At 43.3% G+C, this 18,721-nt stretch overlaps 1 protein-coding gene across 2 annotated transcripts in view; it reads right to left on the minus strand.

The window, feature by feature from the left end:
- The window catches only part of SLCO3A1 (solute carrier organic anion transporter family member 3A1), a 116,868-nt gene that overhangs the window by 13,229 nt on the left and 84,918 nt on the right, over positions 1 to 18,721 (minus strand). For both annotated transcript variants that reach the window (XM_063314461.1, XM_063314462.1), the window contains exons 3-6: positions 12,072 to 12,170; positions 6,556 to 6,822; positions 2,370 to 2,534; positions 699 to 897 (exon numbers count right to left, since the gene is read on the minus strand). In XM_063314461.1, coding sequence (XP_063170531.1) covers positions 699 to 897; positions 2,370 to 2,534; positions 6,556 to 6,822; positions 12,072 to 12,170 — 730 coding nt within the window. The remainder of the gene's footprint in view (positions 1 to 698; positions 898 to 2,369; positions 2,535 to 6,555; positions 6,823 to 12,071; positions 12,171 to 18,721) is intronic.

Below are 18,721 nucleotides of genomic sequence, written 5' to 3' on the forward strand. Positions count from 1 at the left end.
CTTCCTTGATGAGACAGATGAAGGCTGGGGAAATCAGATGGAAGGCTTAATGGTGGCTGCTCTGGTGGAGAGGCTAGGGGATGTTCAAGAAACTGCTGGGGTCAGAATGGGGCCTTGGGAGAAGACACCTCCCAGGAGCTCCTGGCTTCTCAGTGTGGCCAAACATTTCTGGGAAGCCCACTGGGGTATTAAAGCAACTGCCCTTTCTCACTGCTGTCCCCCAGCAATTGATGTTGGACTAGAATTGTGAAGCTCTGGAAAGTGACTTTGAGCCTCTCACTATCTCAGGGTTGTTCTAGTGCTAGGTACAGCCCTTTGCCGTTCTAGAAAACAGACAAGCTGAGAATCCAGCAGCTGTTAAAGAACAACTGGAACTGGCTCCAGTTTTGGAACAAACCGCCTTCAGCAAACCACCGTTTTGTGGCTTTTTCCCTATTCCCATTTTTCCTCTGCTTAGTTGCCTTCAGAGTGTCCTCTCCCAAATCTAATAGGCCTGCTCAGTCCAGCAACAGTCTACCAAAGAGGCTGGATAGTCATCTATTGAGGATGGTGTAATGACTCCTGTGTAGGGGGTTGGACTTCATGACCTCTTAAGTCCCTTCCAACTCTATGGTTTTCTGTAGGGGTGGGGTGCAAACCTGCAGTTCCACATTTTTCAAAAAATCCCCATCATGGGCAGTCCTTTCTCTCTTACTTACTTGTTTCCATAGGGAACAGTAATGCCAGCCACGGGCCCCGTGTCGCAGCCCAGGAAAAGGAAAGAAACGTAGCAAGCTGTGGACACCAGGCTGACCAACATGGCCATCTGAATGGCGCCCAGGGCAGAAAGGCTCAGCTTCTTCACCAAGAGGCCGCCCAGGAAGATGCCCAAACATGCGCAAGGAATAGCTGTCATGCCTGTAAAGAGAACAGAAGGTTGCAGAGGACTTGGGCAAAATCTAGCCAGAACATGGAGCCTCCTCTCCAGGAAGCCTTGAAGATAAAAGTTCAATGATCCTGCCTATTATGGCTCCATTTCCAGAAGGTGTAAAATTTTAAAAAGCAAGGCTACGCTTGAACCAGTGGCCATAGCTAATGGAGAAGCTAATGAAATGTTTTCCACCTCTGGCTGAATTTTGCTTTCTCTCAAGGTAGAAGTGAACACTGCCCATAGAAATGCAACATTTGTGGCAAACTCCAGCCTTGAAGTCTTCATTATGAGAGCCTCAATTGATTGGATCAAGGTTAGTAGCTTTTCCAACAGTCATTGGGTGCTCCCAGGAAGCCCCAAACCAATTCAGGAAGGCTGTAAGCCTCATCTGTTGATTTGGCTATTCCAAGATAGCTTGCCTGGAATTCCAAGACAGCCATCAGGAATGGGCAGAAAGTAGGTCCAGATCTACTGAGTGAAAATAGCCTGGAAAAAAAATCTGATTCAAAATGAGGCTGCCAAAATATTGGGGGGAAATGAGAGCCTATTTTCATGTGTGCAATGACTGTTAGCTCAGCTTGAGCTCAGGATATCAATTCCTGGCAAGGCTGGTACTTAGAGATAACGTCATCCTTAGCTGGCAGGCTTTTTTCTGAACCCCTTAGTCCTGCCTGAGCTACCATCCCAAGTTACATGGATGGGGCAGAGATGAGATCTTCAGTCATATTATACAAAATCTTTAAAGACTAAGCCAAACAAGATGTTTTTCTTGCTTACGTGCCAAAGTGCAGAAGTTGGTTTCACCCCCTTTGAAATTTCCATGAGGGGGATGTTGGCAATCCAAGATCTTGACTTGCATTACCACCTAAATTATTTTAATGTTCGGATATCCAACAGATCTTGTGAAAATGTTCCTAACCAACATGCATCCTACGTGGCTATGGAATATAGCAATCTTTCAGATACCTTTTAACCCAATTAGGGCTTTTCATTAAGCACTAGCACCTTGAATTGAACCCTGGAGATCAGATGAAGCCATTGATTTAAGACCAATACAATGTTGTCTGAAAAATTAACATCAGAAAGCAATCAAGCTACAGCCTTTTGCCATAGGTGGGCAGAAGGTGCTAGGGACAGTCAAGCATCTAGCAGGCCACCTGGGGAACTCACAAGTCCAAGATGTGCAATGGCCACCAATCCAGATAGCTTTAAAGACCTTAGAGAAATGGGTGGAGAGTAATGCTATCAATGGCTACTAGGAATAATGCCCACAGATTACTTCCAATGTCAGAAATCTGTCAATGCTGATTAGTGGGGAAACTGACTAGGAAAGAGCAGGTTGCCACCATGGACAAAGAAGGTTGGGTTTTTGGTCTGATCCCATCTCAGGGCACTTCTTTGGTCATTAGATTCCATCCCTGACTGGAGGGGGAAGAGTTGACCTTCTCTGGCTACTTACCCAGTAACTGGTTGGCTGACGACGTTGTGAGATTGAACTGCTGTTCTAGGTACTTGCCAAGAAAGGCTGCGAAACCTGCCACCACCGCAATCTCCATGCAAGCCGCAAGAACAATGCAGGTGAACACCGGGTTGGAGAGCAAGTGCTTAGTTACTTTTGGGATCACTGGAAGAGAGAGGATTGGAGAGACAATTTCACAATGAGATTCCTATCCACCATGCCCTGTTTTAATTTCCTCAGGCATCCTTGAGGTTTTCTCCAGACCATCTATCAGCACATCCCATGTGGATAGGGAGAAAATTCCATGGGATGACTCCAGCTGTGGGGGAAGAGTCAGGTAAGTCTTCCATAACTGGTTCAGTTCAAAGGATCTACCAGAGCTTTGCCCACACGAGTTGAAGCCCTGGGAATCTGCTCCTCTGTCTGCATCTAGATGGCAGGGTAGAAACAGAACCAAAGGGAAGAAATTTCAGTGAAGAAAGTTTCCACCAAACATTACAATAAAAAACAAGCAAACTTCCTAATAGCTAGAGTTGCTCGTTCTCCTATATTCTGAAACTGGATCAGAGGGTTTAATGAAAAGATCAAAGTCTACCAGCCAATCAATTAAAACTGCCAAGTGGCAGCTTGGATGAGGTACAAGGCTCTCTTTCCATACTCTCCTAAATTTACTATGGGGACATTTATTGATTTCCTTATTTTGGTTATCTGTTGAAATATTTCTACCTCACTTCCTTGTTAAAAAGTATTCATAGCAGCTGAAGGACAGTTCAAGAGAGTTTAAGAGAATGCATCTTTAAAATAATTGACCAACCTAGATCAATTCAGCAATAGCAGTAAATAAAACCAAAACCACCACGGAAGGAGATTTTTTGACAGGTCTCATTCAAGTATGACAGACGATTTTCCTTTGAAATGTAAAGGACATTTAAGAAGGAGGGCAACTTCTGGAGACATTCTCAAGGATGGAATGTGATGTCTTTGCATGGCTCAGTTTTGAGATGGCTACATTCCTGCCATCCATAAATCATGGTTTACAAACCTCAGTTACTGTGTTGCCTGATTTAATGCTGGGGACAGAAATCCTCTGGTATTTTTTTCCTTGCCAGTTCTTATTCCTTTGAGAAAAGGGAATTCATATTTTGAAATTTCTTTCAAAGGGGAAGAGAATATTGAGGAAATTCTCCTGGGCAGAAGATAATGTCCTTCCACTTACAAGGTGGCCAGAAAGAGGTGTGAGTGTGAGTGTGCATGTGTGTGTGAACATCCTCTCCTTCATGGCACAGTCATCTTTCCAGCCATCCATAGACTGTCTTTGCTTCCCACCTTTCTGTCTGATTCCAATGGAAGACATCAAGAGGAAACTCCCTGGAGCCTTTTTGATATGGGTGCTACTGTCACCACCATGGGAGTTCCACCTTGGAGTTGTTGTTGGAGAAGTTTCTCCTTCCCTTAGAGAAATACAATTTTTCTACCCACAAATTTGAAAGATCATGTCAAAAGTCCATCTAGTCCCAGCTCCAGAAAAACACCATTCCTCTATTTCATTGTACCATAGTGCATGCGTTTTGTGGTTTTACTCATTATTGATTTTGCTGTGCTTGGAGCACATTAACTGAAAGCTACAATAAATATCTTTGATCTATGTATATATTCCACTATATATTCTAACCTACCTGGGCTGTTAGGAGATGCACAGGATCATCTAGTGACTACTGAATTCATTGCATGGATACCTAAGTTTGATTCTGATTACTGGGTCAGTAGCACAGAACTATTAGAAAGCTGAGCTCCAGCCCGAACTATAGATATGCTCCAAATTTTGTGTTCAAATGGGTCCTGCTCCCTTTTCTACACCAATGACAGATAATCCACTGCCTCAAATGGACATCTCTGAGAAGGTGTATGTTGCCTTCACACTTCACCATGCTTTACAAAATACCAGTGAAGTTAAATTCTGCCAGATTGAAGCTCTTTCATGCCATAACTGCATCCCATGTACATGTGAAATCCTTTTTGGTTCTGTAAATTCACCCTAAGATCATCCCCAGGTTCTCTGTTTGGCTACAAAACTCAGCCAAAGCTTTCTCTTGGCTTTGAAGAAGTGAATGTAAGAGCTGAGAAAATGAGCTTTACGAAGGGACTCTTCTACTAATGAATCAGGCAGAGCAATGTCTTCTTGTGTAAGGATTTTAATTACTCTGGAGATACCTCAGCTTGAGCCAGACGGGATGCTAATGTGAGGAAGAAAAGTCTTGCATCCTTTAATATGTGAAAACAGACTCCTGGGCAAATTCCAAGTGAAAATTATTATGGTTGAAAATTATCTTGGTGAAGTGCTGCTGAGCCCTCAAAAGGCAAATTCCCCACTCCACCTCATGCCTACTTCCTTTCCCACCTTGCCATACATGGTTTAGCTTTGAAAAGCATATATATAAAAAGTCAACAACAATTGGGGAGAGGAATATATCTATCTATATCTATATCTATATCTATATCTATATTCCTCTCCCTGATTGTTGTTGACTTTTTCTTGGGATGCTCCACGGTTTAACTTGCCAGCTACCACAGGTGGAAGTGAGAAAGCAGAGCTGGCCAAGTTGCCCCTTAAGGAGAATTCCAGATCTGCCATCACACCTCCTTTTGATTCTGCCATCTGCTTTTACTTGCAAAGGAATCCTTTTTTCAAGCAGATGGAAAGTCTGCTCTCTAGAGCGGTGTTTCTCTACCTTGGCAACTTGAAGATGTGTGGACCTCAACTCCCAGAATTCTGGGAGTTGAAGTTCACACACCTTAAAGTTGCCAAGGTTGAGTAACACCTCTCTAGGGTTTCCAGGTACAGAAACATCCCTTGGAAAGATGCCTTTGTTCCCACCCCAAATTAGAAGGCAATGCTTTACTTTCCAAACACTGAGCACAATTTGGTCATCAGAAAACTGTAAGTGCCTCTTCCAGAGGATCCATATCACCTACTCCAAGCCCCCCAAACTGTAGAATTTTTCTGTTCTGCTGCTCTGAGCAGGTGCCAGTTGGCTAGGCCTGGCAGCTGCATAGCTTTCCCATCATGTCTCAAAGGAACACTTCATGGAGGCATGGTGAGAAATTAAAACTGTGGCTAGATGAGGGAAGGAAAAGAACATTAATGTGGATTTCACTGGGAACCAATTTCAGATTTTCACTTCCAAGAAATTCTGGCAAGGATGAGCACTGCCTGAAACAGACTGGGATAACAGTGGTCACTTTTGAAAATATATGCTGGTTAGAACCCTTGGTTTTTTTGTTTTCACAGCGAAAACCATCCAGGTGCTCATAGCTCTACTCAGAGGCTGCTTCTTGGAATGACCATGCGCTGTTGTGAATGTGTCTGGCTCTTCTTTTCTGTGAGATGTGTTCTTCTCGGTGAAAGGACAACTTTATGTCCAGATGGTTGAGTTAAAATCCAGATATAAATTAGCTGGGATAGAAATCTGCCCCACTAAGTTGAAAGTAAAACAGAGTCATTTACGTTAAACTATATGTCCCTAAGTTATCCTAAGATAACTGGCATTGTTAGGAGTGCTGTTCTTGAGACTTGCCTCCAGTCATCCAGGATGGAAGGAAGGGCCCAGGACCCCTTCAACTGGAGTTTGGTTCCAAGAGTCACACTCCATGGAGCACTCAGGATACTTGAAACTTCCTTTTCATCCTCTCTCTCTCTCTCCATCTCTCGCAGCTCATAACACCTGTGGCTCACATGAAAAGTAATCTCTGTGGTTGCTTTAATCACCTGACTACAGAGCACCGGTGCCTTGCCTCACAGTGACCTTTAAAGTGGCATGGTAATGAGTACCCATCACTAGCCAAGAGCGAGTCACAACAGAGTATTTGGTACTAGAGACAGATGTTCTACTTACAAAGGATCAAAAGTTTCCATTAGAACAAATGTAAAACCTGCTTGCTGGGCCAAGCCAAAGCCATCCAAGAAGCTGAATCAGATCAGGTGTTAATTTAGTTGTCCTTTCAGTGTCCAGGACTAACCCTAACAAGGCTTTATTTTTTTCATCAAGTGGTTGGTAGAATAATTATATAAGGGAAAGAAGTAAGATGAGCAACGCAATCTAATGTCTGCATCAGGTAGTGAATCTAGCTAGTCATTAACCTGTTGGCTCCCGCAGAAGCCACATGGGCTATGAAGGAAGTGCGTCACCTCTCAGCTGCTGGAAGCAAGATGGATCATCGTTGGCTTCCATGGAGTGCGGTGGGAGAATCCCATTGCTAGGCTTTGGCCTCTCATAGTCCCCTTCTGGCAGCATGGCTTCCTCTACCTCTGCCATGTGCTCCGGCCGGCGGGTCAGGGACTGTGGGAATCCAAACATCGGGAGAGACGAGAAGAAAAGTAAGGCACCACAGAGCAAGAAGCCAGCCCACCATGCGCCAATCCACCGAGGGTCATCAGGGGTGATATCCAGCTTGCCTGCAAAGAACAAAAAGATAGGCTCTTTACTGGGGAAGACGAGGACATCAGGACATACCATGAAAGCACCAGTTTGCTAACAGGACTCAGGAGATGACAGCCTTTGAATGAAACCAAAGGCTGGCACCAAGAAGGAGGAGAGGCCCAGTTAGGATCAAGAATCCAATCCTCTGAACAGCGTAGAAGCCTAAATTGAAGTCTCCCTGATGGTGAGCCAGAATCTGCTTGGACATATCCATTGAACAAGTTCACCACAGTGATTGGGTGTCTTCACTGTTAGGAAAAGGGCCTGCTCTAATCTTAGGATTTTTTCCTCTTAACATTCAATTGGACTCTACTTTAGTGCACGCTAAGTTTGTTATTCCATGTCCTGCACTATGGAACAAGAGAGAACAAGTCTTAGCCTTTATCGGGTACTTGGAAAGGTTTCATTTTCCCCTTCCACTTTTTCTTCAAGGTCCAACATGCCCACTTTCCCCAATCTTTTCTTGTAGGACTCCATTTGCAATCTCCTGATCTTCTTTGTTGCCTTCCTCTACACCCGTTTCAGGTTCAATGAGTCCTTCATAAAACGTGGCACCCAGAACAGAAAACTCAAAGTGGACATCTGATCAGGATGATAATTATGCATACAATTTCTATGGAGACCTTGTGATGGGTTTTGAGGAAAGGGCTTGGAGGAACAGAGGCCTTCTTCCCAGCTACCTGGAGCAATGATGACTTTACTGGGAGGCAGAATGGTCACCATTGCTTTTCCCAGTCTTTAAAGTTAAATATTGCTTAAATTGTTCATGATTGTCTCTATCGCTCTCCCAGGTATGCCTGGGGTATTCCAACATCTAGTATCCTGGTACAGCCAACATTTTTCTACTACCCCTTCAGTTCCTTTACCTCCTGTTTCTGTTTGGCTGCACAATGAAGGGAAATTTGGGAGCCCAAATTCCCATGAGCCTTGAGGTCCCATCCCAGCTTCAGAAAGATCCATAATCTATACAGAGCAGTGTTTCTCAACCGTAGCCATTTTGAGATGTGTGGACTTCAACTCCCAGAATCCCCCAGCCAGCAATGCTGACTGATATAGGGGTAGTGTGACTTTTGTCTACTCTCCCACACCATTCTTTTTCCTTTTCCTGCCTTGTATTTTCACCTCTGCACAACCATTAGGTGTAAAAGTACTGTACCACCATTTGGTGACTCATTTCTTCCCACCGTATGCAGCTTTCTTCTGCATCAGTGCACAACAGAAGGGAAAATAATAAAACATGTGCTAGAGCACAGCACAGGAACGATTAAAAAAAATGCTGTGATTTATGCTATCATGTTTAAAAATAGTGAGGCTTTTTGGCACCGCACTTCTGCTATACATTTTGTTTTAAAAGCCATATACAGTATCAGGTGTTTTAAAAACAACAAGAGTGAGACCCCATAGAAAAGAGGGAAATATGATGGCTAGCCAGAGGGGAGCTGGGGTTTTCTTAACAGGAGTGCTTCTAGAGAAAAAATTATTTTTGCAGTTGCTTTTGGATTTTACAGAGTTTCAACTGGCAATACCTTCCTCTTGTATTTCTCCCACATTTCCCTATATCTTTGTTTATCTTTGCCTCTTTCTGCACACAGGCACACTTTGGTGGGAAGATGGAAGGGTGGCCCATATCTTTGTACTGATGGCACTGCAAGATGGCCATCTAGAAGCAACCTGAGTAAGTGACCGAAACTGAGCAATTCTGGAAAAAAAACATCTAGTGTGGCATTAGTCAAAAAGAGAAAGAAAGAAGTGGAGAGATTGTAGACCAGAGGTTTGAGCTCCATAACCCCAAGCCCTCTAGGGTACCTAACTTGTCTGGCCAGAAGGCTGCATCTGAACTTTCGGGGGCATCCCACGGAGTGCTCTTTATAAAGCCTAATAGGTTGGGCCAGGACAGAAAACCAGATTTCATTTGCATTTCTGGTTAATTAAAACAAAATATAGATAACATTATTACCCTTTGGTTATACATTTAAGAATCTTCTCCTCCTACATTAAACATTCCAACATGCTAATGAATTCTAGAGGTCTCCAAGGAGAGAATCCCAGACTTCAGGAGCATGTTATTCTTGGTATTAGCAGTAAATTGCTATTTTGGGTGGTATCTATTTTGTTTTCAAATGATTCCAACCTTCTCCGGAACAGGCCAAAATGTTTGGTTCCGGTCTCTTTGTGAATGTGCATGGCTTCCTTGCCGCCGCAATCGTTTTCCAAAAAGTGTGGTCTTTGTTGCTTCCCCTGGCTTCCTTACTACGAATAAGTAGCTGGGTTTGTACAACACACTAAACCTGGGTTAAAAGATCACCATGGCAATCTTTGTGTAATGTCCTGTGCCCAAGCAAAAAAATCACGTTGTGGCTTAGGGTGATGAGTTGGTTCACAAAGCATGTTAAGATAATGGTGGGTTTCTACAGATGCTGAACCCACAACTGCCCACCTTATTGATCCTAGTCCAGTGTGTTTTGCAAACCCAGCTAAGGTGCTGCTGCAAACACTCATCGGCGTGTAAAACTCACAAAGTGTTGTCCGCATGGTGGGTACGATGCGGCTTCTAGGGCAGTACTGTCTCTGATTGGCACGCGTACCTTTACAGTGGGCATGTTCATGACTGACCATTAGGAGGCCATGTACAGGCTGCCCCCATATGTTAGGGGGTGCTATATGACATGCATAGGTAGCCCCATATCTTAGGTCTCATATATACTATCCATAGAGGACAGCCTATGCCTAACAAGTTCCAACAGAATGAAACTGGTCATATAGTGCCTCGTAGTGGTCAGTCGAGAAAATAATGCAAAATTATTTATCAAAAAACCACCTTAAGCGCAGGTCTTAAGGCTTTTAGTATGAAGCCTAGACAAAATCAACAGCTACAGCTCTTGAGTCTAAGGGCCAATGAATAAGAAGGGAAGGTGTACCATCTGTAGCATCTACACCCACCTTTTGTTCCATTTTTTCAAGGGTGTGCTTGGACATGTGCTTTTTTACAATTCTTGGCACTGTGAAATTGCACTTAAAAACGGTGTTTGGGAAATGTTGCCTGCCTTTCAACTGGCACGCCTCTGATAAGGTTGTAAATCCCCCAATTTCATCTGAAAAGGTCTGTTCTGCTAGCCTAGTCAATTTCAACACATAATAACCAGATCTGGTTATGTGCTATATTCCTCACCCTAGCTAGAAATACTGATTTCCTTGCTTGTTGCATGGCAAAGAAACTGAGAATCATGGCAAGCACCACTGAAAAGGAAGATTCTTTTCAAAATCTTCACTTGGGATATAAATGATTTTTACCATGGATTGTGATAACAATGCATTTGGATGATATCATCCTGGCGATTCAGGCGCTAACAGGAATGAAGTCTAGTTTGTGTTCCAGCTTTGTGGCAAAGAATGTCAGCTTCTTTTTAAAGTAGGACAAGAGAGCATCAACTTTTCTACATTTCTTTTAACTCATTATATAATGACACCCCCCACCCCCCAACTCACACCAGCGTACAGCCAGAACATTTTTTGGCCTGCAGCGCTTCCGGGAATAATCATGCAATCCTGAAGAGTTACAGGGTTACATGATCAGTTCAGGAAATGTGTGGATAATGCTGCTAACTGTGTGCAGGACATTATAATAGTCAAAATGAAAAAGACATGAGAATCTGAATCAGCTCTTCTCTTCTTTTTAGAAGTTGAAGTCTTTTACTTTTCTCCAGGTTTTATTAAAATCTAGGAGGAAAACATCCTCACCAGCCTGGAAATCTGCCTTCTTGTAGAATAAACAGAGTGGATTTATCATAACCTTTTCCAGGGATAGTCTTCCTATTATGCTTTAATCCTGCATTTTTATATCCATACCTGCTATTCTGTTCTTTAAGGATTTTCAGAGGAAAGGAAAACCAGGAAGGAACAGTGGAAAACACAGTTTACCTGGAGATATCATATAGAAAACTCATTTATCTAGCCACTGTGAGACCCCCACATGAGAACTTATACTGCTAGCTGCCAAGGAAGGGGCAGAGGGAGAAGAAAGAATGGATGGCACAAACTTTGCATGTAACAGATAAACCCAGTTCTAATTCCTGGCATCTGTAGGAAGGCTTGAAAAGATTCCCATTTGAAATTTTGGAGAGCTAGATGGAATTGTAGCCTGACCCTCCAAGGACTTTCCTAAAGCCTGCCACCTGGCAATATGTCAGAGCAGCATTTCTCAACCTTAGCAACTTCAAGATGTGTGGACTTCGACTCCCAGAATTCCCCAGCCAGCATGTATGGACTTCAACTCCCAGAACACTGTGTTAAAGTGATCTGTCTCTCAACTACAGCATTCCACATTCTGTTTCCGAGTGTCTTTGATGGAACCTGGAATTGAGAAGTCCCTAGATTGCAAAAAATGCTCCCCAGGCTGAGGTTACACACAGGTGATACACCTCTATGGAAACTTCAGGGCGGATGCTGACAACCAATGTCCAGGTTTGGCAATGAAGTGCAAAAGTGCCAGGAAAACTACCACTGGGAAAAGATTACTTTAGAGCTTCCTCAGCTGGTCAAAAAAATCCACAGTGATATATTACAAGAGATCGGCCTCTGTAACCCTGCCCATGATTTGTGGCTGTATTGGTGGTTCCAGAATGGAAACAAGGCAGTCTAATTTGTTGGATAAATGACATTAAAAAGCAGTTGAGAAAAGCTGGAGCTAAAGTTGAACAATATGAGATGATCACAATGCGGTCCTTGTATCGTTTTATGCAGTAAAGGAATGAGGTGACACTCCATTAATTAGATGATCGGCATGCTTCCATAATTCATTTTCATTGTGCCTACCTAAATTAACCAACTGTCTTTCTACAGTGCATAATCTCTCCCAGTTGGGAAGGGGCCAAGATTACTTAAACTCTGCCTCCATTCATTGAAATCTTATTCCAATCTTGTTCCACCAGTATAGACTCTACTGGGCTTTTTCTCACCCACAAAGCTTTTCTTTGGGCTAGATGTTCATAAGGGCTAGAAACTTGTGCTGCAAAAAATGGTCAGAAGGCTGAATTCTGCACCCATTATCTGTTGAGTCTGTCTAAATAAAAACTCAGATAAGCCGGATAGCAGCCATAACATCTAGCTTCACCCAAAATCTTTCAAAATGCATTCCCCCCCCCCCACCTTTCCCGTCCGGCGCTACATGGCCTGTTGGCAAAAGAACCCTCTCTGCTTATGTGCAACTGGGGAAAAAGTTACCTACTTGTGTCAATGAAGACAGCATCCACATAGATTTTGGTACAGAAAGATCCCAGGATAAATCCACAGGCTGGTCCGAACACCAGCATTGTAAACAGGATACCTGCAAAGAAACATAGAACAACACAGTGAAGGTCAGGGAGGGACCACCCCATGTCTGGTATTGGTGGGAAACCTCCTCCTGGAGGGTGTTGAGTCCACAAAACGGAATGTTTTTCTGGGATCTCCAGTCTTGCAAGGCGGGGAGTAGAATTCTAGTCTGTTCTTCTGATATGCTGGTTTTGTGCACAATTTTGAGTAGAGCAGCACTCACTCATTCAGACAGAGCACTTGGTCCAGCTCCTGTTTTCAAGAGATGAACAACTTGAGAATACCCCATTCCGCCCCACCCCACCCCACCCCGCTCCACTTAAAGGCTTGGATGCAGCACCCCCCCCCCCAAACTGCAACTAAATCATAATTTTTAATGTGATGGAAAGAGAACACTATTAAATACACAGAGCATGATCATATTGAGACATGCTAATTAAAATTTGCATTAATGTGAAATTAAATCAAATTTAGTCTTGATTCATCCCCCTCCCATTTCTTTCTTCTTGTTTCATCAATATTCATTGACAGCAGCTCCCAGCACATTAGTCAAATTCCTAATTACAGTATAAGGTAGCTAAACAAATTATTCCAAGCATCTCAGACCCTGGGATGCCGCTTGCTTGATAGATTATGGATACATTTCCTACACTACAAGACCCGTATCATTCCTCCAAGGGGCTAAGAATGACCTCTAGTTAACACACAGGACCACCATGTTCAGAGGCACTTTACCAGCAAGTACAAATTGAGGACCAGCATCAGGCAACAGTTCACGTCTCCCTTCTGGTTTTGCCAGAGGCATCTGGGAGTTGGGCAGCATATAAAATTAATAAATCATCATCTTCATCATTGTCATCATCATCATCAGGCTGACCACCATTTCAAGCCGAATGCTTGGTGGACCCACTTCAATCTGATTCTACAGACCCTTTGTGGTTTCCCAATTCTTGTATTCACACAACAGATTTAACCTGGTAAGTGAATTGACCCAGTTTGCACAGTACATTAACCCCTAAACTAACCAAATGGTATTGGTTTGCACCACAGAATAATCCAAGTTGAATGAATAAAGCTTAGCACATTGCTGCTCCCACTATCTATTAATGCATTGGTGTTCACTGAAATGGGGAGAAATGACAAAATATGCCTCAATTCATCTTGATGCAACATCAGGATGCAGTTGTGTAAAAATGGGATATGTATTGTGACTGTAGGTGAGCTGATCTATCTATCTATCTATCTATCTATCTATCTATCTATCTATCTATCTATCTATCTATCTATCTATCTATGATATATATATGAATTTTTCAATGTAGTAAAATATACAAAATGAACAAGAACAAAGATAGAAAATAATAGAGAAAAAAGAAAAAAACATACAATTTTGCCTTCCACTGTTCTTTCTATTGAGTAATTGTCATCTTAAACATTTCCTCAAGCTTTTCATCTCATTTTTAATCCCCAAACTATTAATTTGTTTTCTTTCTTCTTTAAACAAAAAGTCCATTTAAGGTTTCCAGTCTTTCAAAAAAGCCTTTATCATTTTTTTCTCTGACCAAACTGGTCACCTTCACCATTTCTGCAAGCTGAGTTAATTTTACAATCCAATTTTCCACTGTAGGCATTTCATTGCTTTTCAAACTTTTTGCATACAGTAATCTTGCCAGAGGTACCATAGGCAATATTAATTTCCTATATTTCTTTTCTAATTCCTTGTCCATAAAACCCAGTAGGAATAATTCTGGTTTCATCATGATGTTAGTCCGTAATATCTTTTGCGTCGTTGTATGGATTTGTACCTTTTTTTTTGCTTTTTTACAAGTTCACCGTGTATGATAAAAGGTCCCCTCTTCCTTTTCACACTTCCAACATTTATTTGATAGTCCCTTATACATTTTAGACAATTTAGCAGGTATCATATATAATTGGTACATCACTTTATAAAAGTGAGCTGTTATTTTGATATAATCTTCGTTTCCTTCTGTTGCCTACAATTCTGTGTCCAACTATTATGGCTGTGTGCTGGAGTCCTGAAAGAGGTTTGAAAGTAAGAACACAGATCTTCCCTTTCATGAAGAATACCTTGTAGCATTTGTCTCACCCCTCATCCCTAACCACAGTGCAAAGTTTTGATTAATGAACCAAAGCAACAGTAGCAGAACCCTTTCCCCCACAATCTATAGGGGCAATGATTTTATCAGGCTAACTATACAAAATGATGCAAGTTTGTCCAGAACTCTCCTTCATGCAAGAGAGTTCAGAAAAATAACAGGGCAGAAATATGGAGAACATTTACTTTGTAAAATGGAGTTATGGAGACCCTTCAGACCTGGGGTTTGGACCTGGTCAGGTAAGATAAGATTAGATTGCAAGGTGACTAGGAAGAAACAAACACATGTTTGGAGAGGCTCCATTTAAGGGAAAGTAATGTGGCCAGGAGAGCCTTTGTGCAGCTACGTGCTGTGCGCCAGTTATGCCCCTTCCTGGATCAGGAGGCCCTTCGAACAGTCACTCATGCCCTTGTTATCTCTCATATAGACTATTGTAATGCACTCTACATGGGGCTGCCCTTGAAGAGTATCCGGAAGCTTCAGCTGGTCCAGAATGTGGCTGCGCGAGCTGTTTTTGGTGCCCCTAGAAGGGCACATATAACACCGCTGCTGCGCGAGCTGCATTGGGTACCACTTTGCTTCTGGGTCCAATGCAAGGTGTTGGTTATCACCTTTAAAGCCCTACACGGCATGGGGCCAGGTTACCTGAGGGACCATCTCATCCCCATTACATCACCCGTCCCACCCGATCGTGCAGAGAGATCATGCTGCGGACCCCGTCTGTAAGAGAATTCCATCTGGCGGGGTCCAGGAAGTGGGCCTTCTCTGCAGTAGCTCCTGCCCTGTGGAACGTGCTGCCCCCAGAGGTGAGATTGGCCCCATCGCTCCTGGTCTTTCGGCGGAGTCTGAAGACCTGGTTCTGCCGCCTCGCTTGGGGTGGAGAGGGGAATAGATCTACGTGGGGATGGCTGCTATAGACCACTCCTCCCACACTTGGACTGTTTTAGATTCTTTCGCCACTTGGACATTTTATCTTTACTCTTATTTATATTATTTATTACTGTAATTCTATACTGTATATTTTATGATTGTTGTTTTAATTGATTGTTGTAAACCGCCCAGAGTCCCCCGATGGGAGGAGATGGGCAGGCACAAATTAGATAAATAAATAAATAAATATGTTAAATAAAGCTGGTACAAAATTGGACTAATCTGATAAAGGGTCTGGAGGCTAAATCCTATGAAGAACGGCTAAAGGAACTGGGTATGTTAGCTTAGAGAAGACGGAGGGGAGACATGATAGCAGTCTTCGGATGCTTGAAGGGCTGCCACAGGGAAGGGGGGATCGATTTATTCTCCATGGCACCTGAGGGTAGGACAAGAAGCAGTGGGTAGAAGCTCATCAGAGGGAGCTCCAACCTGGAAACAAGGAGGAATTTCCTGACAGTGAGAACTATTAAGCAGTGGAGCAGTTTGCCTCCTGGAGTTGTGGGTGCTCCATCGCTGGAGGTTTTCAAGAAAAGATTGGACAACCGTTTGTCCGAGATGGTATGAGGACTCCTGCCTTGGGCAGGGGGTTGGACTAGAAGACCTCCAAGGTCCCTTCCAACCCTACGATTCCACGATAATCATTGGATAAGCATATTCCTAGGAAGGAATTCCTGAGGACTTTTTTCTCCTATCTAAGTTTCTACCACTAGAGGATGCTAAAGCAAAAGAAGACAGAGAGAAAGAGAGAGATGGAAAAAAGAGGAACATGGGTGGAACCACAATGCCATAAAAATATAACAGCAGGTATTTTCCCAGGTTCAATCCTTTGCAATTCCAGGTAAAGTGGAAAAGTGCCAGCTTGAAGTCCTGGAAACCCCCGACTTTCATTACCAGTGATACCAGGAAGAAAGGACCACAGATTGGGCTTTAGAAGGCAGCTTTCTTAAATGACTGTGACAAATTACCTAACTGCTATAGATCTTCCCTTCCAGATCTGAGCTGGTTAAGGGGTGCTACTGTGCTGCCTGCTGAGAAACTGGACCAAGTTCCTGATCCTCCAGCTAGTGGCCAGATCCTGCAGCATCCAGAGCATTGCAAAGACAGGACCATGAAATGGGTGTGAAGGGACCAATGGCTTGGAGGGGCCAGAAGTGTCTGCAGAATCCATAGTCTTATCCAGATGACAAAACCAGTGTCATCACGCAAGCTCTGCCCCTTACGCACACGTGGGCAACATTGAGACACAAGTACAAAAGGAGTGGAGTGTGTCATGTTATCACGATGCTCATTTGTCCTCCCTCCCCACCTCCCCACCTCCTGTGGACATCCATAGGGAAAAAATGAGCTTGTGATTTGTGGTTTTGACGACTGGACAGGATATATTATGGAAAGAAGAGAGTCATGATGTAACTTTAGAGAGAGGTCAAAATATAACTTCTCTGAAGGATATCGGAAGCCACTTCTTTGTATCTTTCTCTTTTTTTCTGCTTTTTTTTCTTATTGCACTTTTAGCAATGGAATATTGCTTTTATTTAACTCTTTCCTTTTTGTTTTCTCTGCTCTATTTTAGTTTGTCTTAGTTCTTACTATTGTTGTTAAAACTTTCAATAAAAATTATATATAAAAAAAGGAACAGCAATGGTTGTAGGACAGAGGTTGTACCGTAAAATATGTGCCTGATTTGTTCTTCAGCTTGGCAGTAACTCACCATTGTAAAGTATTTCCCCAGTGTAGCATCAAGCAAAGTAACCCATGCCTGCCTTTGGAGTTGCACAGCCAATGAGAGCCCATCTTGCTGCTCCAGTGTTCTTGGCAGCTGTTCCATTAGGTCAGTGTTTCTCAACCTTGGCAGCTTGAAGATGTGTGGACTTCAGCTCCCAGAATTCCCCAGCCAGCATGATGAAGTCCACACATCTTCAAGCTGCCAAGGTTCAGAGACACTGCATTAGATGGACTGCATTGCTCTGCCAGTCAGAAATACCAGAGGTGGGTACAAACGGCCTTTCACAATCATCCACTCAACTTATAGGTAGAGAAATTAGAAAGGTGATTTCCTTGATTTTTTTTCCCCCAAAGGAAGGAGAAACACTCTCAACAATTTCTCTAGGGCAGGATTCTCCTGTTAGTGGTGACAGGTCCACCAATACCCCCCCCCCCCCAAAAAAAAGCTCCTAGGAAAAGACTTTGAAAGGTCTTCCCTTGGTTTTAATGGAAGGCCGAGGGGGCAGAGAGACCCCCAGCCAATGGAGGGAGGACTGCCATTGTATGACGAAAGGCACAACATCCACATCCGCCTCTTGGCCACCTCATCACTCAATAGAAGCAAGAACTCCACCCAGGAAAAGTTTTCCTCTTCTACAGCAAATATTTTCATCCAACTGAATGAGAATTGGTGGGAAAAGCAAGGGAAGAAAGCGTGCAGAACACAGCTTCAGGAATGCTTTATCAAGAGTGGCTATAGGAAGCACCTGTAGTTACTTCTGCATAACAAAGTTATGTGTTCAGTTGGCGTGTGTATGTGCATGCCCTTCTGCTCTCCCCCTCTGTTGCAACAGTGTGTGTGTGTGTGTGTGTGTGCGCGCGCACGCACATTCTGCTCTGGGTCACTGGATCAGGAGAGAAAAGGGAAGTGGCCATTGATGAAGCCCATTTTCAAGCTTGCTCTTTGTTTTGCTGGCTTCTCCCCCCACACCACATCTAGTCCAGTTCTGTTTGGTTTCTGGAGGGTTATCCTACTGATGGGCAGACAGAGAAAGAGAGGAAGTCTTGAGTCCCTCTCCATAATATCTTTCCAAAAATCTTGGTTTGAAAAGTAAAAAGGCAGCAGAATGTCTCACTGCCCAGTGCTTGAGTTGATAGATCCAGAGAAATATTGAGAAAAAAAGTAGGATGCAAAGCCCAGAGTTGGTATATTTTCTTTGTTTCCGAGTCAGATCTGACTTTTCAGGTGGTCAGAGATGGTGGTAAACACCAGCCTTTCTGCTTTATAGCTACCAGTTCAAAATGGTACATCTTACCCTAACACAGTTGACAATATTACCCATACATGTCCAAAAAAAAAATGCCTTTGGCTGTGTGGTGATGGAGAGGCCAGGTGGTTTACATGGGAGATGAATGGAGTGTGTTTGTTTTGCTCTGGCATATGCAGGACCCATCAGAGCTGGAAATAAATGCTGTAAAGAATGGCTAAAACAAACTGTGGATCAAACAAACCCCAGGAGCTTTTTAATGCTGTGACACAGAGATCCTGTCCACAATGGGTGCCTGAGTTATAGACTTCAAAACAAAGGACACAAAGGGATCAGTGGCTTCCCGTCTGGCCTCTGGATGAAGCAGAACAAAGGGATCAATAGCCAGACCCCAAGGAATGAAAGGAAATCTCAAGGGAGCTGCTTCATCCTTGTTAAAGCTAATTAACTAAGCATCTGGAAGATAGCGAGATAGAATATATAGGACAAAACTGAAGGAGACCAGGTGCTGTTCTAACAAGCTAATATGCATTGGGGTAGAGATGCTT

This window comes from Candoia aspera, chromosome 13 (assembly GCF_035149785.1).
Source record: "Candoia aspera isolate rCanAsp1 chromosome 13, rCanAsp1.hap2, whole genome shotgun sequence".
NCBI lineage: Eukaryota > Metazoa > Chordata > Lepidosauria > Squamata > Boidae > Candoia > Candoia aspera.